This window comes from Corapipo altera, unplaced genomic scaffold (genome assembly GCF_003945725.1).
Source record: "Corapipo altera isolate COAL_440 unplaced genomic scaffold, ASM394572v1 1, whole genome shotgun sequence".
Classification (NCBI taxonomy): Eukaryota; Metazoa; Chordata; class Aves; order Passeriformes; family Pipridae; genus Corapipo; species Corapipo altera.
In genome coordinates, this window is record NW_020884873.1 from 3,824,175 (window position 1) to 3,845,180 (window position 21,006).

The 21,006-nt window shown below is 41.3% G+C and overlaps 1 protein-coding gene across 16 annotated transcripts in view; it reads left to right on the plus strand.

The window, feature by feature from the left end:
• Window positions 1-21,006, plus strand: part of SOX5 (SRY-box 5) — a 640,197-nt gene that overhangs the window by 331,380 nt on the left and 287,811 nt on the right. For 5 of the 16 annotated variants that reach the window (XM_027659155.1, XM_027659149.1, XM_027659163.1 and 2 more), the window contains exon 1: window positions 13,092-13,252. The exons of 7 other annotated variants lie outside the window; for them this stretch is intronic. In XM_027659155.1, coding sequence (XP_027514956.1) covers window positions 13,215-13,252 — 38 coding nt within the window. In that variant the 5' untranslated portion in view covers window positions 13,092-13,214. Of the gene's footprint in view, window positions 1-13,090; window positions 13,253-13,808; window positions 14,053-21,006 lie in introns of those variants that run through there. 4 more of the 16 variants (XM_027659142.1, XM_027659241.1, XM_027659249.1 and 1 more) reach the window with 2 other exon arrangements.

Here is a 21,006-nt window from a genome sequence, read left to right on the forward strand (position 1 = left end):
GAGAACATGAGTAACTTCTATTATAATTTGAATTGCACTCTTCCTAACAAAACCATCTGCAAGGGTGGACAGCCAATGCAAAATACAGCCCCTCAGCCCTTTGGTTTCAGAGCCTGATGGCTCTGCAGCTGGAGGAAAGAATCTCTTCCATTTTACTTTCCCATTTCCAGGCTCTCTTTTGGTCTGTATTGCATCTATTTTAAGCATTAATGTTTTGCATGTAATATCTCTCAAAGCCTAATCCATTGCTATGGACCCACCTAGTGACGACTTTATAGATACTTTATATTTATAAAGTCACTTTGCACTTACCTTTTTGTGATTTTTGTTAGGTTTGGAAGGTTTTTTGATGTTTGGAATGGATCACAGTACCCAAAATGAATACTTTCCGTGAATACTTCCTTCATTCATCTCTGTGTATTTAAACACTGAGAAAGCAATGACATTTATGTGGCTACCTGTGGACAAAGGCATAAGCACAAGGAGAATGGTCACACTGTTCAGGAGGTAACCACAAATATTATAGGTAAATTTTACATGACCAGAAGTAAGAATTGTCTGTATTCTGAGCGTGAGGAAACTTTTATTCACTGCTATGGGAATGGAAATGTATCGGTATCAGCTTCCAGTTTAGAATGATGCCAAGAGGGATCCCGGTTTGTATTGTAGCTGACTCAGTGAATGTTCTAAGTCTGAAAACTTCTCTAGAAAAGCAAACTGGAAAGAATTAGGCAATCTGTGTGGCTTTCAGCAATAATCTACTACCTCGTGGCTTTGTGCTGTGATCTGTTGAGATTTTGGATAGCCAGGAACAGCTCAACAATATCTGACACTTTAGTAAGCACTGGTAAGTATCTGAAAACCCTAGAAAGGTGCTCCTGGTTTATGCAAGGAGTGACTGTAGTCAGGCTAATGCCACAAAGTTGCACAGAGTTTACTGTCCACATGATATGGGATCCAGTTAAGCACGTGAAATGGGGTCTGTAGCCTTCATACTGCCCCCATAGATGGGGGTGAGCCTCCTTCCTGCTATTCCTGGGGTTCATCAACCTGCAAATCTGAATAGTCCAGCAGATTTTCTCATTGCAGTCCTCCTCAGGTAGTAAACTCACTGTATTATATTAATAACTGAATATCCACATATGAGCATCCACTGTGGTACACAGATATTGTGTGTAACAACCATTAAAAACACAGTACTAAGAATTTTTCACTGAATATCCTGTACTTTAGGGGTAGGCTACAGGTCCTGTATGGATATCAGAGAGAGGGACAGAGAGATTGTGTATATTTACCAATAACCAAAGTAGTGTTTGCAGATAAAATTTTAGTATAATGAGACATTTTGTAAAAAATATGTCTTTTTAAAATAAAAACCATAACCTGTAAGGTTTTGGTTAATGTTGAAACTTTTCCATCTGGTTTCACGTGCTTTCTATTCCCCTATGAAAACAGTGCAAGCCATGCACAGTAGCCACACAAAACTCTGCAGTCAGATTTGTAAATGTAAGTCATTGGATCATTTCTAAAAACCCACAGTATTTCTCCTTATATGATCTAGTCCAACCATGTCCAGAGACTATCAAACCTCTTACATGGTGCAAAATCTACATCTCATAAAATCTCTGGTCTGACTGCCAGCTGCAGGAACCCGTAGTTCCCTCAGTTTTGGGGAGCTGAGGCCATTTCATACTGCCTTGACAACGAGAGGCTCTGATCTTAGAGGCATGGTTAAAGTTTATTAACCTCTGAGTCTTACCAAGTTTAGAGTATTGACTTGCTTCCAAGTGGAAGGCTTGGTTTGCACAGCCCAGTATACAGTGTTAGGAAAGGAAGTGTGGTGTTCAAATAGGTGTGGCTTAAAACTGGAGGATGTCGTGATTTTTGCTAGCTAGAAATGCAAGAGAACCCCATCCAAAACAAGCATAATGTCTTGGGGATGGGTTGAAATTACATGGAGTAAAATCAGATGTTTTCTAAAAGGCCGCCCACATCAAGTTTGTAAATAATTCTTCCCTCAGTACTGTAATATAGGATAGTAGTTAAGGATTGTTTCCTTGGTATTGTAACACAGAATAATAGGTAAAAAGGATAACAGGTTTGCTGAGAAATCAAGTTATTTCCTTGACATATTCTATCACATAAGACTCGAGAGAAATCTAACCTGTAGCCATTCTTTTGCAATATTAAGGATTAGCTACTGTCAAAGAAAAAAGTGAAGGAAAAGTAGGTGCTAAACTCATCAAATGAAGAGCAATAGAGTAGCAGGTAAAGTTAGACATATCAAAATGTGCTACTGGAAACTGATGATGAGCTCAAATAGGGCTGCTAACTTAATATGTAGTCTTTCCTTTTAATATTGGCTTCTAACCTGTAAGGTTGGAGAAAGCAATTTTTCTGCTTCTCTTTAATTGAACAGTAGAATTGATGCTGAGAATTAGTCTAATGACTTTTCTTTCCTTACTTGATAAATTGGTTGAAATAGTAATAAAAAATAAAATTGGGAGGCATATAGATGAGCATTGTGATACTATAGCTATCCATCAGCATAGCTTTTGTAAAGAAAAATGATATAAAGGTAATTCCTTGAGCTTGTCAACAAATAATAAAATATAATCATTGGATTTTTTTTTTCCTTTAAAGAAAGTTTTTGAAGAAGACCTTTACAAGGGGTTATTAGAAAACTGGTTGTGGGATAGGAGTGCTTTCAAGAATTAAATAGTCTGAGGGGCAGAAGGCAAAACTCAAAGTGTATTATCAGTGTTTGCTGTACAAAAACTGCAACGGGGTATCCAAAGTCTGAGTGTTGTAGGTGGTGTTTCACTTATATGTTTTCATGAATTAAAAATAGCTGTGAACAGTACCTAAACATTTGTGTCTGAGGCAGAATCACTCAAGTCAGGGCTGGAGAAGACAGTAGAGGACTCCATGCAGGAGGGATGGGCAGGTTGGCTACACAAGTGTGGTGCTGACAAAGGCCAAATGCTGCACTTCAGGCAGAAAAATGGATGTGATGATGCTCAGTGCCCTGTTCCAGTGTAACTCTGACCACTTGGCAGCAGAAGGGAAGATGGCCTATGTTTCCTTATGGAATACTTCATCAAAGTAGGTGGCATGATCCAAAGACAAGATCCAGTGGTTGAAAGTGGAATAAGAAGTAATGCTGAAAATACTAGAGTGACATATGTCAGTAGCAGGTCCTTTCCTGTAACACTGAGTTTGTGTCTGTATGAGTTAGGATTCCTGAAGAATCTGTGTAGCAGAAACAGAAGTTCAAAAAGAAGCAGTGCAAATTTTAATCTTTATTCAACTGACTTCTACATGAAGAAAGAGCTAGAGACTATTTAGAGAAAAGATAAGTAATAAACCCAGAAGTTTATGAAATCAAGGATGAGATCAATTACTTCTTTTTACTTTTTCAGTTATTATGAGAATGAGTCATTCAGTCAAATGCAAACATATAAAATAGAAAACAGTCTTTTATTCAACTTGTAATTCAGTTTTAGTTCAGAAGTAATGTATAATTATGTACTTTTATAAAGTAAAGTATATGGCAGAGGTAAAGCAGTCAGCAGGAGATGAGGGACAGAAATAAATTTCCACCCTCTCCCCATTATAGAACTCTTGTCCAGTCTAAGCCCACCTGGATTCGAAACACCTAAGACTTAATATAGTGGAGAACTGACTCTTGCTTTGAAGCAGGATGTAGTTTGTGTCTGAGGAGGAGTTCTCACTTAAATTCTGTGGTGATTTTTCAAACTATCATAAGAAAATTTGCTTTCATTAAATGAGGTGCATTTCTTTTGTGCAATGAAACACAAATCTCTGTTAACATCATTTTTCATGGCCCTATGTGTCGTGAGCCACAAATCACTATAAAAACTGTGATGGTTTTAGAGATTGTAGGCACAAAACTCTGTATGGTTGCTTTTGTGCCAAAGGCCTGTCCTAGCTGCATACAGCAGGTTTTTACTTTGACTACAGTATTGAGGCCCCTTTGAGATATTTATGGCAAGTTGCAAAATCAATAAAAAAGACAAGGCCAGTTAAAAAAAAAAAAAAAAAAGAAAAAGTAAGTGTCTCTGTCTCCTATTTTCCACCCAATTTGCACTTCTGGAGACACCTGCTGCCATTCTATTGCTAACCCAGAATTCCTTAAGAAAACAAGTTTCACCTGTGACATTCTCACTTGTGAAATCCTTGCCCAGATTTTGAACCACATTGCTCTCAAGAAAGGGCAGTGGCTACATGCAAATACCAGGAGAAATGGTTGACAGGACTGATCGTGTGGGGTCAAATGCTAAAAAGGTATGTATGAATGTGATTTCATTTCCTGAAAAAGTGTCAAAGGACTATCTCTGCTGTCTAATGTGGTGACATTCACTGTTTCTGCATTTTGATGTTTTTCTCAGTATGCCTCGGGCTGTTAACATGCAGAAGTTGTCTCATTTATTTTATTTTATTTATTGGATGGGGGTCAGGCACTTTGTAAATTATGGATTGCATTTGCAGTGAATCAAAATATTTGGGTTGCTTGTGAGGTTCAGTCCTTGGCATTGTGTCACTAATTACTTTTACACAACTCTGAAATAATGAAAAAGGGAAAATGCATCAAAAGAAAGAGAAATTAAACTTTGTAAAACAAAACAAAAGCCACATTAGAAAGTGTTATTTAAAGGGAAAAGCGGGTGACCAAATGTGCAGTCTGGACTCAGTACAATGTTATATGGCAAGAGAAGAGACACTCAGCTCTGGACCTCCTCCAGGCAGACAAAAATTTATGACATAAGTTTTCTTTGATAAACGTTCCTGAGAAACCTCTTTGTATTTTTATCTTAATGAATGTTTGTCTCAATCCAGTGCTTTTTTTTTCTCCTATGTTTTTTGGTTTGGGGGTTTTTTATATTTCCTTTCTGATTCTTTTATATTCTGAATATACCTCAGTGGCAACTCTTGAAGATCTGTCTTACAAGCTAATTGGTACTAGAAGGTAGTCAGTCCTGTACCTGGGTTGCATTAGGGCTTTTGAAGAGTGTCCCCAGATATTCCGATTTTCCCATATTTATGCTTCAGAACACTGTAGCAGTATTTTCTCAGTTTTTGCCCATACAAGGTACAGAAGCATTCCCAGGAGCCTTCAGCATGCTACCACGGCAATGTTTCTAGCCTCTAGCTGTCCCATGTAATGAGAGATGAGAAGCAAGAGTTAAGTCTCCATACAAAGAGCAATAACAACAAGCCATTGGTCTGTTTTATACCATACTTATGTATTTATTTCTCTGTAATAGTGGCTGAATTGAAGTCTGTGTGTTGAATGTAGGAGTTCAAATTTTTGCTTTTACTCAGAAGTGGAAAATCACTTAGAAAAGTGCATCAGAACACCGTTAAATTAAGGCTTACGTATGCTTTTGTAAGTTTATAAATGAAATGTAACTTTACATACTCATTGATTGCTGTTTCATGTGTAAGATAGCAATGTGTTTTATAACTCCTTCCCTTGCATTTAATGTCATTAGAATCACTGCTTAATTTACAGATTGGTCTTCACAGTGACATATATAACAAGTTAAATATCAATAGAATGCATTTGATAAACACTGATTTGTATTAGTCTTATCACAGACATAATGCAGGGATCTCATGCAGGGCACAGTAGAAAGAGAATATATTTCCAAATTTGTTCTGAATTTAACATTTTGGTATTTATATTTTTTGAAACACTTGCTAGACAGCAGTTACATGAATCCTTATGATTATACAGACTAAAAGGGAATAAAATAGATAAGATTCTACATATTGTAGAATGTAAGGATGTTACCTTTCTTTGTGTTCTTTGTCTAATTGCAATTGCAGTCATAACTGTAACTGGTTCACATAGAAGATATTTCTTACAAAAGACCTAATTCTTCACTGCTCCTCTAGTAAAAAGTGATTAGCAAATGATAATATAATTCAACAAAGTTTATAAAATGGGAGGGCAACTGTGAATTCAGCTGTAGAAGCTTGAGTCATGCACAACTCCAAAGAGTTCGATCTGGTTAGCTTAGGGTGGCTGTAGTTCTATGCTTTAAGTGTCACAAATGATTGTAATGGCAGTAGAAGAAAACCACTTCTAGTAAGAGAAGCAGACGGGAGATGTATGTGTGGGTGGGGAGAATTTTGATTGCAAACACCAGAGCAAACCTCATGACCACAAGAGGAAGGCTGGAGTGCCTTCACAAACCCCATGGGACAAGGTGCTGTGGATTATTCTAAAACACCCTTGCACTTTTAATTGCATGTTGCTTGACGGTCAATGGAAGCAAATCTGCTTGTTTTAAATCCAGCATCCTTAGTGCACAGGTTAGTAAGAGCAGACTAGAGTGGGAAAAACAGTCAGATTAGAAATACAGAGACAAAATATGATGACTCCAACCCTGTCCAGGGGATCAGTTAAAGAAAGAAACAGAATTGTTATGGTGGAAGTGACGAGAATGTGGTGGTGAAGGAATTATGAGAGCCAGACAGAAAGACCCACTGGGTTAAGCAGAATGATCTCAATGTCAGTGCACTGGAAATCATGCTCAACAATTATTACCTACTACAAATAGATCAAAGTTGTGGGTTTACGATACTTAGCCTCAGAAGCTTATGTTTAGCTATAAAAGAGATTGCTTGTTCAGAAGAGACTTGATTTCTACCAAGCACTCCTCCACACACACGCACCAGGGAGAAAGGGAGTAATTTCCTTTTGATGGGAGCTGGTTATCTGCATGAAATGAGTTGGGCTCGTTGTCAGGGGGTATTGTGGCAGGCATTTACATGTTCAGAACAGTCATTGGAAATGACACTGAAGAAGAACATTCCTGCTGGCATTGTCATCGGGGAGGCTGAAGATCAGATGGGCACTGACAGTAAACAGACCTGTCACTCAGAGAGGAATCATCCCGACTGGGATGGAGGCAGAGCAGGGATTCTGTGCACAAGGTGAGGCTGTGGGCTTCAGTCGGGACGGTATGTTCCGTGCAAGATAACTCCGCTGAAAAAAGAACATTAAAAAAAAAAAAAAAGACTTGGAGCAACAGGTTCCTATTTTAGTAACATTTTATGTTGAGAACCTTAACGAGGAACTGTAAATTTGAAATCCAGTTAGCTCCTTAAATCATTTCGAGCACAGTTCCTATCCATGGATATGTTCTCTATTTTTAAGACTTTTTTTTTTTTTTAACTGTCCTGGTTTTATTTAATTTTTTTTTCAGGCTGCTTCTGTGCAGACCAAGAGTACTAAGACAAACAGTAAAGAGACCCTGTAGCTAACTGGCAGTATGGATAAATAATAAAACAAGCTATACCCAAAATATAGGGGGATGGAGGGGTGAGGGACCAACACATAACACAAAAATCAGGGATGTGTCAACTTTCTGATTTTTCTCATTTTTACAAATAGAAGTTCCTTGTTGCTAAAATAGCTATGTAATTTAATTTTATATGTATTTACGTATGCCATTTTTCATTTCTAAAAAATTCCTACTTAAATTACAGTTTTCAACTATATTAATGTTGAGGTTCCTGTACCCTGACTGATGTGGAGTGGACAGGGAAAAAGAGTGCCAACTTCTTTTTAAAAAATGATTAGGGACTTTATTGTGATATTTAGGGAAGTTTGAATTCAGATTTTTAGATGAAGGTTCAGATTTCTTCTTAAGGGTAGCATCATTTCTCTTTTAACAGGGAGGGTTGCAGATGGTAGGGCCCTGCTGAAAGTGCAAGTAATAGCTGATAAATGAGGGCTTCCCACTTGCAAATGAGATGGTTTTACTTTTTCCTTGAAGAAATTCAGTAAATTGAAAAACTCTAAATAGCACAGAAATTTCAGTCCTCCAGACCGCCTTCTCCTTCTCAGATTTTGCTATACTATATTCAGCATTCAGGTTTGCCAACACTGAACATGCCTGATGTGGCATTTACATTCCTTAAAAAAAGCACAGATTAGTTATATTTCTAAGAGTTAACTTCTCCTCTTGACACATGTACTTAATTCCCATTAATGGAAATGGCAGCTAGGCATGCACACTGAAAGGAAAAATCTGTTCCTAAGCATATGATCCAAACTGCATTGTAGCTAAACATTTCCATGCTCTGAAGTAAGCATTCATTATTTGCAAGATATTCTTCATAGTAAATGCATCAACCCCACTCCATTCTCCCTCCACTCTCCCGTAACCTGTTCCAAAACACCCTTTCTTAGAAAGTCTTACAGATTCATTCTTAATGCTGCAGTTGTTTTGAGTGTGTGCCTAAAAAAGAAAAAAAATCCGTTTAGGATCTTTGGAGTTTCGCATATTTGCTGTGAGAATTTTCCAGTAAATCATTCTGTGGAACATCTTACATTTCCTTGGACTTTGTAGGTCTCTATTATTAAAACCTACAGTGGAAACAACAAAACCAGAAAAGCTCTTTTTTTTTTAATTTTTCCCAGCACTTCCTTTACTTACTGTATTGCAGTATCTGCCAAAGGCACTAGGCTGAAGTGCTATCATTTGAGGATTAAAAAAAAATAAATTAATGTTTCATTTTAGGTTTTCCTTCTGCCAGTGGGTTTGTATAAAGACCTGTGAATTCTGTCTGTGCAATATTCCAGAGTTATGGTATTTCTAACTTGAGCTGGGTGGATAATTGATTTTTTGGTTCACCTCTTGAACTGGAGAACCACAATAGCGGGAAAAAAAAAATCAGTTAAGCACAAAAATTCATATAGGAGTTTATGATTTCAGTTTTTTCCCCTCATCCAAATGAAAATCAGAGCTCTTTTGTTTAGTTTAACCCAAAGTGCCCTCCTTTACCTGGACTTGTTTGTTTTGGGCACCCCTTAAAGGAAGCAAAGCAGAAGAAGTGCAGATTCACAGAAATACTGAGGGAGCTTTCATTTTTCTCATCAGTTGAAGATATTATAACTTATATCTGAATTCTCAGCTTGGGAAGAGAGAACTGAATGTGGATGTTGGAGGTTGCAAGTGGGTTTTATAACTATGACCTGCCCAGTAAAAAGAGGCATATTTATTAATTTATTTATTATACCTCAAAAGTTTTGCAACAAGACAAAATTTCATATGTTAAAAGCTGGACAGATGTATGTTACATACATTTTCTTCTTTTTCAGTGGGTATTTATCCCAGTTTCTCAGTCTTTCCACTTTCTGATATGTTAGCATGTTTGTGACATGTCCTGGCAATTTCTAAAAAGTAAGTCTAAAACTTAATGTGATTTCTAGAAGCGTTTCAGAGATTCCCTCGAACCATTTATCTTGCTTTTTTTATCTCTTGCTATTGTAGTTGAACTTACTACAAGAACATTATTTTATCAGAAAGTCTATACAATAGGCTGTTAATAATCTAGTAAGTACAGCACAAGGATACAGTAATACAATATTAATACAGTAGCAATGGTAACTTTTTTTTTCTACTTTTCAGACCCAACTCTTTTTTACCCCACTCAGCTGGGAGAGGGAGCTCAGTAGTTGCAGAAAATGTAAAAGGAAGGAAACAGGGCAGAAGGTGTAGGTACCTGAGCACAAAATGTATTGGGGTAAGAGTAATTGTAGAGCAGGGTATGGGAAAAGAAGGGTTCATGTCAGAAGCATTCAGGGGAATGATCTCTACTTCCTTCCTTTCTCCCATTTCCTCTCCCCTTCTCAGCTCTCCCTCTTGCTCAGTTATCTTAGTTTTCTCTCTCAAACTTTTTTTTTCTTTTTTTTTCCCCCTCCTTTTATTGTGGTTCGGTTTACTTCTTCCTAGTCTTGCTGATGTCCTCTTCTGTAATTCCTGGTATGGATGATGAGAGCCAGCAACCCAGGAGTGCCATTGTCCTAGGTCTAATACCAGCTTGGGGGGGTATGTGAACCCTGAAAAAGTTCAAATAGGAAACAATATAGGAAGGGGTAAATGTATGAGAATGGATGAGGGAAGGACATGGTAGAAGCAGGGCAGTTGTGGAGTGGAGCCAAGTTGAAAAAAGGATATGAGAGCTGAGTGGAGCTAACAGGCAGTCAAAATAGGGTATTCCTGTTCTGTCATAACTGTTGAGATTTATCATTTTTTTCAATAAAAGATGGTCTTAATTTTCCTTCAGCTGGGGCTTCTGTGTAGCTTCACTCTGTAAACTTCTCCCATGGCCAAGTGTGAGGAAACATGGGAAGTAAAGCAAGAACTGGCAGAGAAGGAACAGCATTTATGGATGGGCAGTGGTGTGCATCAAGGGGAAAATGAAAGACCAAGAAAAGGGGCCCTACAAATGTGAATACAGCAATGAAGTATGTTTTAAACAAATAGTATATGTAAAAAAATCATGTCTCTGTGGGAAAAACAGCTCAAATATTCATATATATGTGTTTCAGCAGCATGAGGACTGTTGTCGACTGTGAGGCACGTGGGATCTTTGTTTTTCATCCTTTTGCTGGAGTTGGCTAACTGTGTCAACTTGGGCAAGCTACTAAACCTGCCTGCATCTCAGTTTCCTTATTTGAGGCCAAATTCTCCTACTAAGTAGCCTCCTACTCCACACAGAGGTTTGCTGATTTGAATGGAGCCCCTGCGGAGCGAGATACTTTTCAATACAAATAAAGTTTTGGAATCGGCCCTAATTATATTTATTACCTGCAGAGGAGTAATGTGAGACTTAACATGGTTTGAGACCCTCAGATGAAAGAGAAAGTATTTGGAATTGTTCTTTTTAATCATCTGCTGCCTTTTCAGTGTCTACTTCATGGCTGTCCTAAAAGGGCTAGCTACTAAATAACAAGTGAAAAATCCTTGTACATATTAACTAGGTTTGTCAGGCTCCTATGAATGGACCTCTGTGGAAAATATTATTTGCTAGGGGCTACTGAAGGAAGTTGGTTTACCCTGCCCCACAGTGAGGAGCCATTAGATCTCCCTCATGCCAGAAGTTGACAGATTGTATGCGACTCGGCTCGGAGCGCCGTGGTGGTGTAAGGCAGGCTGGAGGCAGCCTTTGCAGATCCTCTTTTATGAACTGCAACGACGGCGCCTTCGCAAACTTGGCTCCGGCGTTTTGCTCCGCGAATGCTCTTAATGCTCTTCGGGGACGAGGCGCAGAAGTTGCGAGTGGGTTTGCTCCTCGTGATTAAAACGATCATCTCAGGCTTCCAGCCGATGATGCCTTTATGCCAACACTGGACTGACTGGCCCCTGCGTGAGCCTGCTGGTTTCTAACATATGCACTGAGAGGGAAAAGGAGCGAATTAAACAGTGTAGCTGTTGGATATTAAAAATAATAAGCTTTTCTGTTTGGCATTTTTTTTAAGCCAGTGGGCATGAAAATGTTGAACATCTTCTGGCCGCTCTGTGCGAATATGCGTGTGTATTTCAAAAAGTAAAGTTGCTATCTCTGTGCCACAGTAAGGCAGGGATAAGAGGGAATGAGAGGGGGCAGTGGACCTAATCAAACTGTTGTGGGGTCAAAACCTCATGGTTTTTAAAGGCCCTTAATGTTGTCCAGCTGCAAATTAAAGCGAGGGGGGGGGGGGGGGAGAAAAAGAGGAGAGAAAGGAATTAGGGCAGGGGAACTGGAAAGAATGGAGAATAGATACGTGGGTGTGTGTGCACGTGTGTGTGAAAGAACAGGGAGACCAATTTTTTTCCTCTTTTTTTTTTTTTCTTTCCCCTCCCTTCTCTTACTGCGAGTTCGGTGCCAGGCCGGACACGGGCCGCACAGACTATTGAGGCATTGTGCGCTCCGCTTCCAGAGTAGCCCCCGGCTAATCCCCGCGGCTTGGACGAGAATTTCCCCGCGGCGTTCTCCCGGTCGCTGCCCCCCTCTCCCCGCCGGGGCGGGCTCGGGCGGTGCAGCCCTTCCCGCCGGGGCGGGGCGGGATGCGGTGTCCCCGGGGCGGGATGCTGGTGTCCCCCGGGCGGGAGGCAGGGGCTGCCGGCACCTCAGTCCCCGCGTGTCCGAGGCCCGTTACCTGATTGCCTCCCTCGCCTGCCAGATTTTTATCTAGATAATTGGAAGTGCGGCGGAGGCTGCGCTCCGCCAGCCAGCCGAGGGGCTCTGCAGCCGCGCGTCGTCCACCTTGTTATCAGGGGCTGTCTGGGCAGGGGAAATGAGAGAGAGCCACGGCCGAGGGACTCCTATTGCTCGCCCAGAGTGGGGGGAAAGAAAGGGGAGGGGTGTGTTTAAATAGAAAACGAGAAAAGCCCTAGCAGACGAACGGAAAGTTTATTTTTGTTGTTGTTTGTGCATGCGTGTGTGTGCGTTCGTGTGCGCGCCCGCTGTTTTGGCATGTGGCTACCTTTTCCCTTGCACACAACAGGGCTGTTTGATGGAGTTTGGAGCTGAGGAAACTTTGGGTTTGTTGCCAGGACGGTTCGCAGCACTTTGTGGAAAGCAAGAGCTAACAGTGAGACCGACAGAGTGAGTGACAAGTTGTTTACAGGTTTCCTTGAAGGGGCCTCTGCTATATTTCAATCTGTCAAAGTTGCTTTTCTTCCCTCAGAACAATGCCTGATTGTTGTGCGGGGTGTGTGTTTTTTTTTTTTTCCCCTCCCCAAAGAGAGAGAAAGAGGGAGAGAGAAAGCGAGAGAGCGGGGAGGGAGGGGGGGAAAGGAATGAAAATTCTTCGGAACACAAATGCCTTTGGTAACATTTTTATGTCTAATCTCTTCTCCCCTATTTCAACTCTGAGAGTTGATAACTGTTTCAATTTAATCAGTCTGCTCTTGTTTTATCTTCTTTCTCCACTGATCTTCCTCAGCGCAGGGGATTTGCTCCTGGTTTGCCGGTTTAGGTGGATTGTCGGGCTGCCTTTTTTTTTTTTTCCCCCCCCCTTTTCCCCCCCCCCCCCCCCCCCCCCCCCCCCTACTTATCCCACTCCACCTCTCCACGTTTTTTTAGGACACTGAAGGAGTTGACTTTTCCCGTTTGGCGGCGGCGGGCGAGCAGAATTAAAAGGAAAGGACAGGCCCCCGGAGGTCGCCCGGCGCGGCGGGGGGAGCTGCGCGATCATCCTGCTGCGAGCGCGCTGCCCCTTTAAGAGACTGGTCAAGGAGTCCTCGCTCAGAGCGAGCGAGCCGGGAGGGAGGGAGGGAGGGGAGGGAGGGAGAGAGAGAGCGAGAGAGAAAATCAATCGGTTTAGAAGGTTTGGACTCACTTGACAGGTTCAGTTGGAGGCGACCATAGGTGGCTGCTGTGACAAAGGGAAATTGTGCTTTTCCAGCATGCTAACTGACCCTGATTTACCTCAGGAGTTTGAAAGGTGAGTCGAGTTGTTGGGGTGGGGGTTGTGTGTTGGGAGGGGGGTGTCTGTTGCCCTTTCATTTTTAATTTATTTTTTTTTCCTGTTTCGTGGTTTGTTTGTTCTTGCATTATTTTTATTATTTTTTTTTTTTTAATTTACCCGAGCACGCGTGTTCGCCCGCGTGTGTGCGCGGATGGGCAGCGGGGACATGGACACGGGGACGGGCGCGCAACTCCGGCGCTCGGCGGCAGGAGGCCGGGGAGATGCTCCCCCCACCCCGGTCCGTCCGTGTCCCCCTCCTCCATCCATCCCCCCCCCGCGGTACCTTGGCTATTCCAGCGGCGTGTCAGTGACGGGGGGACAGGGGCGGGCGCCGCCGCGCCCCCGGCCCCGCCGCCCCGGCGGTGCGCCCGCGGCGCGCAGCTTTGTTCCGCGGCCGCGGAGGCTGCCGTGCCCTCCTCCTGCCCACCCTCCTCTGGCCCGCCGAGGCACCTTCCTGGGCAGCGCCTTCCCGCTCCTGCCCGGAGACTCCCCGGGAAGCGATCAGAGGATGCCCGGTGGCGGCGAGGCGGGGGGTTCAACTTCCAACCTCAGGCTCCCGTCAAACTTGGGAAGGCGCTCCGCCGAGCACATGACCTTTTGTTGATCTAGCAGGAGCGATTATTTTTAGGCAAGTTAACATCCCGGCCCTCCGTCAGGAGAACATCTTTCTGCCTGAGGAGAGAGGGGGAAAAAGGAAAAAGAAAGGAAGAAGTGAAACTCTTGCCTCCAAGTTTTGGCCGTCGCCTCTCTCGCGGAGTGTCAAGAGCGGGGTCTGGGTATGACGAGCGGGGCTTGGGTATGACGTAGATGTGCCCGTCTCCCTCTGCCCGAAGCAGGAGCCTTTCCTGCCTGGAATTAAGTTTTTGCTGTCACTGGCGACGGCTTGTGACCTCCGAGAGTTTAGTCCTTATTTCCTATAATCTGGCACTCCTGAGGGGTTTTGAAGCGTTCTCTCAGGCGCTTATACACGCGTCCATTGATGGTCCCGCATCCTTTCCCTCCAGCTTCTTTTTTAAAGGTTATTAATAGTCCCTTGTGCGGCTGCAGTAAACAATCCAAACTTTCATTTCTAAGCGGTAAATAAAAGAACGCCAGGATGCGCGTTACTGAGGTTTTTCTCATCTTCGTGAAAGCTACCTCCTGTATAAACATTTGGTTGTATCTGACTATGCAATACAAGCTAGGTGCTAGACCAGCTGGTTAAAAATATGCTAAGTCAAGCTGTTCATCGTTCAAACCTACTGAATTTGATAGTAAAGGCATAGAAAAGAAGGCAAGATAAAAACATTTTAAGTGGGCTGAGGAACACGCATGCAGAGAAAGGACAGGAAAGAATGCTCGAATTAAAAGATCAGAGAAAACTGAAATTGGGAAACGCAGAAAAGAACTGTTTTAACACTTTCAATCCTTGTTCTGCAACTAGAACATTTCTTTACTAGAAAGTGGAATTGTCTTGGTCGCTCTACTCCAAGGTCATCTTTAAAACAGTTAATTTTCCAGACTTACTTGGCATACTCGACGTTTTTCTTTGGTTTGTTATCACTACAATAATAGAACAAAATTGGTTTTGTTTATGTCCACTGTGTTAACTTAGTTCAACTACCTGAGGAAACTGTTACTGTTTCTGATGTCAGATTTGATCTAACATGATGATGCTGATGTATTTGTCTTGTTCCTACAATCCATAGATTCAAGTATTTCATATGCTTCATTAAGATTATACATAGAAATGTATAAGCAAGTGATTACGATTATTCTTTGAACTTTGTGACGAACACAATACTTGTAAACTCTGTGAAGCAGAATGAAGTCCTTTCATTTTCCTGTTGGGGGACTTTTTTTTTTATCCGAAGTCTCTCTGCATTGTAAATATATGTATATTTATATAATTTTTATATATAAACAAATCAATTGGGACAAAACATGTTCCTTAGAACTGGAATGAGCTTCCCTACTCTTTTTTTCCCCCCTCTAGGCATACGTTTCATTTTCAGAGATCCCAGCTTTGCTCTTGTAAACATTCTAGTTAAATAATCAATACGCTGCTCTCCTTTTGCTATGCAGATAACAGCAAGCAGCAGAAATGGGAAGCAATAAAAATGAACCTCGGGACATAAAATTTTTTTTAAAAAAATTTTTTTCAACAATTTTCCCTCTGCAGTTGAAATTGGGGATACAGACCATTATCTTTGTTAATCATTACCATTTGTTTACATTGTGTGTGTTTGACTATAGTTACACACACGTACACAGAGAAGGCACTGTCCCTGTAGTACATGTGTGTTTGTCAGAAAACAACCAAGAGGACGCACTTTGTTTTACACAGAGATGCACAGACCCTCAGACACAGAAATGCTCACAGAGTTCATGTGTGTGTATATATGCACGATGCACAGATGATTGTTTTTTTAGACGATTACGGCAGGTTATTTTCTCAGATTCTCAGTAAACACAGTTCTTGGAGCACATTTCTGCAGTCGCTTGGGGTCCAGCATGTTGTATCTGGATGACCCGCTTCGGTTTGGTTATTACTGTCCATCTCCCGCTATTCCTTTTTGAACCTGAATAGCAGAGCACAAGGAGATACAGATTTGTCAGGCAAAGTTGTTTGCAGTTCAGATCTCAGAGCGCCTGTATGTATCTCAGGAGGTTGTTGTTCTTTGCCGGTCGTCTTTCCCGTGATATTCCAGCGTATCCCAGTAAACTGCAAACAGTTCAGAAACTTTCAGTCACCCCAGCTGAAGGCAGCTGAACCAAGGGGACTTCTCTTGTGTGTCTGTGGCCATTATTGGGGTGCATTTATGATACACACTTGGAATGAAAATGATCCTCAGTGTCAGACGAGGAAACATTCATTAATTCATTCAGCATCACTGGTAAATTGCAGTAGGTTTTGTGAATTAACATGTATAATTAATTACTGTGCCAAAAATGTGAGGGTTTTTGTCCTTTCCTGAGAAGTTCCTTGCGCGTCTTTCTTTCTGTTTGTGGCGGTTCAGCTGCTTGATTGAGAGGAGCATCAGAATGTGTACGCTGAGGGGGATGATGTTTGCAGAAATGTTGTAGGAAGAAATTATAACTGGAATCTGCTCCGTGTGTTTCACAGGGAAAGGGTAACTTCTGAGATGTACTCTGTGATGTACCTGTGGCACTCTGAATTGGCTCTAAAGGTCTCAAAAAGAATAACTCTTTTGTTGTTTGATTTTTCTCCTTTTTTTTTTTTTTTTTTTTTAAGTTGGGTCATTAAATATAACAAGTATGGCCACAGTAGAAAGAAAGTTTACTTCATCGAGGAAAAGGTAGAGACAATGCAGCCGGAACCATCGCAGACAGCTAGGAGATTTACAGAATGATAAAAACTCAGAAATGCCCAACATAAAGTTTTAATATCTTAATAAAATCTGATTAATGAAAAATAGATAAAGTGACTGCTTAACAATGTCCCTAGTGTATGGAATGTTCTTAAACCCAAATTAATTACTGCATATTTACATTTCTCTGTAGACTGAGAGAGAGGCTATGCTAGGCATCCGGACAGAGTGACACCCTTTCTCTTTCTCATTATTTTCTTTGTTTTTAATTACAATTTTTATTTTTAACATACCAGTTCAGTACAGTGGTATGCAGCGTTTGTAGAAGGAAGGATGGATTACTGCCTCCATAGGAAAAAAGGAAGAGCTAGAAAGGACAAAAGGCATGGATGGGAGCAGTGGGGATGGGGACAGTAGAACAAGTTCAGCGTTTACAGTCACCAGTTCTGTGCTCTCGAAACCTTCTGTGTGCTAGTGAATAGCTTGTGGAAAGGAAGGGCTCAGGGATGTAAAGCAACTCTCTGCTAGGAGGAAAAAAATATACTTAGCTGCTTCACTCCTGCACTGCACGAGTCATTTCAGACTCCCACTGAATTTATTTTGGGGTTGTACCAACACTGTCAAATGGAGAAATCATTTTCCTAAAAGGAAACTTTGCGTATTCCTAAGTGCTTTTCTTAGCTAAAGTTACCCTAAAAGCTTTCTTCTGCTGCATTTGCTGAGAATTTTGGAGAAAGAATAATACCTTTCTATTAACCAGCTTGCTCAGAATGACGTCCCACTCTCCTAAAATCTACCTGTGGAAGTAAGAGTGATTATTCCTTCATTTAAAAGCAAACAATGAGATTTCTTTAATATCGGACTGAATAGCTTTTAACTTCCATTGAGATGTTTTAAGAAAAGGACTTTATTGCTTAAGTCTGTGGTTCTAGGGATCTGAGTTTTGAAGAATATTAAATAGAGTGCCAGTTAAAAGTTTCAGATACGGGTTTTTCACAGTGATGAAAATTAACACAGTTTTATTTCTCTGAGATAAGGCTGAAGGAATTAATGCATTTACCGACTTCTCATTATTGTCCAGCATGCACTAATTTAATTTGTTGTGCTTATGCTTAGCGAGGAAGAAGTTGACTGTTACAGATTATGGATTTTAATGAACATCTCAATAATTTACCAGTTGCTGAAATTGTGAACTAGCCTTGGAAGGCAAAAGCCCAAATGAGAGTGCTGATGAGTGACACACCAGCCGCACAATTCGACTGTTGTATTCATTGCATTTGAATCAAATTGGGAGTTTGGCATTACTAATTCTGGGTGGCTGGCTCATCATATGCATTCAAGGAGTTAATTAAAACACACACAAACACATACACACAGTCTCCCACCAAGCATCTTGCGGTGTTTATGTGCATGGTGTGTTTGATTGGTACCTTTAGATAGGAGAGGAATTGTTTTTCCTTCTCTTGCTGTCCAGAGATCTTAAATATGTAACTAGTTTACAAAATATTTACTACTTCTCAGGGAGCTTTTAACAAGCATTTATGACTTTATCATTTAGGAGGCATATAGTTGAGTTACTTAAACATGAAACTCCCTGATAGGATAGGCTTGTGTGTCTGTGTAATATGGTATATCTGTGGCTGTATAAAATACACTTTTAACAGTATTTATACAGGAAAAAGAGTATCTCCTCCCAAGGAAGATTTATAGTTTCTTTGCATGCTTTTCATACTAGACTTAAAGAACAGGATACCTGCATGTTTGCCTGTCAGATACCTCTGCCTTCACAACTGTTGCAGATGTCAGTGTGACATCCTCTTGGCTTTCTGTTTTGTTGTATTTTATTAATTTCTTGCTCAGGCCTGGTTATAGCTCAATTAACTCATATGTGAAGGAGGAAAAAACAAGTTGTCATGTTGTACCTGCACATGCTGGAGATACTCAATTCCTGTGAATTCTGCTACTGTAGTTAAGAGAAAAGAAGCGCCCACAGCAATTAATCAATAGCAGTAGTATGTCTGTGCTGATGGAAAGGAGTTCATTGTTTAACAAGTAGCATCCCTAGAAGCAAAGAGTTGTTCCCTTTTAAAGTAACTATGGATTTCTGTATCCAATTTGGAAAATGCATGAAGTCTCCTGTGCTCCCTCCAGAAGGTAAAATTACGTTGCACATGTGTATATTAAACCCCACAAAACTGCAAATTAAGCAAACCCTCGTCGCGTTATTGAATTACCTAAACCAGAACTTACTTCTCGAACTCTTTGAGACGGGTTGTGGTTTCCTCCGGAGCTTTTCGGCGGGCTCTGGGCAGCGGGTGAGGGCGAGCAGTCGCGCACTCTTGCACCTGGCGGGGACTTATTTATGGTGCTTGAACCTTCCACGTCCCCTCCCGCAGACCCCCTGGTGAAGCCCCGCCGCCGGCAGCCACCATAAAGTTTTCACCCGCGCCTTTGCCGAGGGTTACGATGCCGGGCTGCCGCCTGCCACACGTCCCACCTCTCCCACACCCTACGAGGGGCTGGCTTGGTCCAAGTGGCTTGTGCCTCGCCTGGGGCCGGGGCTGGGCTCTGCCTGCGGCCACCGGGCACCAGGGCCACGGTGGGGAGTCCAACGCGCTGCAGCCTCCGCGCGAGAGACGCTGCTTGTCACCTCCGCGTCGAGCCCAGCCTATGCCAGCCTGAGAAGCCAAGAGTCTCTAAAAGTTGTCCCTGAGCCCACATGTCCTTGTGACAGCGTGAAGTTCTGCATGCGGTAGTCGTTGGGAGCGAGCAGATCTAGACAAGGTTTTGGAAGAATTTTGGTGAGCACTGCTTGCAGGGGCCATGGTACTTGAAAAGAATGTGAGTGAATGGAAATTGTGAGGTGTGCAGTGGCAATTCAGAGAAGCTGTCTGTCTTTTTTTAGGATAGGTGCGAAATTTTTTTTATTTTTTTTTTTTTAACAGAAAAAGGGAAAGAGAAAGATGGGTTGAATTCCAACTGCTAGAATTAGCAGATGTTAATATGAAGTTCAGGTGCTGCCATGGTACTGGGGGAGCTGTTGTTCCTTAGTTTGTTTCGAAAGAAATTGGTAAATATTTTCCAGCTCCCTGGTTTTGATCTGGCATGGCACTTCTCTTCAACTCATCCTTTTGTTACCTTGTTTAAAGAAAAAAAAAAATTCCAACATGATGGTATTACTTTTGACTTGTGGAACTTTGAAAGTTGAAATGAAAATGAGAAAAAGCTTGGGGCTTGCTATGAAAGTTTGAAATGGCTTTGACCTTGCTTCCCTTAAAAGTATTGTGGGATTGATCAGGTAACATTTCTCAATTTTCAAATTGTATTTATATTTTGCTATTTTTAAAATTTATGTTTAATATTCCAGATTTCCTTTCTATACTTTTATTTTTTAAAGACCAAGTATTGAAATTCATATCGGCATCTACTCTCTGAGATCTATAATAGTTTTATTTTGTTTTGCCAAGTACTTCTGGTTTTGTGTTTTTTCAAGTTCATGTAGACTGTCTTAATTTTGTTGTTTTGGGTTTTTTTCCTGGGATGTGGATGTCTGAGTGCTGTTTGACCTAAACATACCATAAAATGTTTCCTTAGTGCTGATTTTTCTTTGTGGTTGTATTATAGTCCCATTACTACACATTTGTTTCTGTATTACTACTCCTTTATTTTGGGAGGCAAAAATATAAGCAGAGTTAATAGAAATTTAATTTTCTTTTGTGAATAATCAGAGTTCTTTTTAGTAGTGAGGAACTCGAGAGGGAGGTACGTGCTATTTTTGTACAGTTAAGAGCATTGTCTGCATGTTCTTCATGGACCTTCGTAGTTCTAGAGAGAAAAGACCTAGGAATCTGGTTCCTTTTGGTTTCTTTGGTGCTGGGCTTTATTGTTTTAAGGATGTGGGAATCAAAAAAATGCCCCAAGTTTCATTGATTCATCTCACAGGTTGGGCATGGGCAAAGATAATGTATCTGACAGTGAGCTGGAGTTACTTGCCATTGCCAACTCAATATGTAACAGAAGACCAAGAGTAAGGAAAATTTTAGTGGTTTGGAACAATTGTTAATGTTGTTATTCCTTTTTTACCATAGATACATGAAAAGATTCCACCAAACTGTTTTTTGCCATTTAAAACAGTGAGCCTAACAAAATCTCAAGGGTGTGTGTACTCCTATGCACAGACACATTCGTGTTTGTTCCCTGTGGTTTGGTGTGTCCTCTAACTGGGTTGCATTAAGTTGCAATACCTTCAGTTGGTTTTGAATCCTGAAGAGACTGCACTTCAGGAGGGTATGATGGAGCTAAAATTCAACAGAGTCTGAAAGACCAAAGTGCACCTCTGCACATGATTTTTATGATTTGGAGGTATTCCTTGTTTTAAGAGAGAGAATGCTCAGTGAAGGGCATGAAACCTATGGTGTC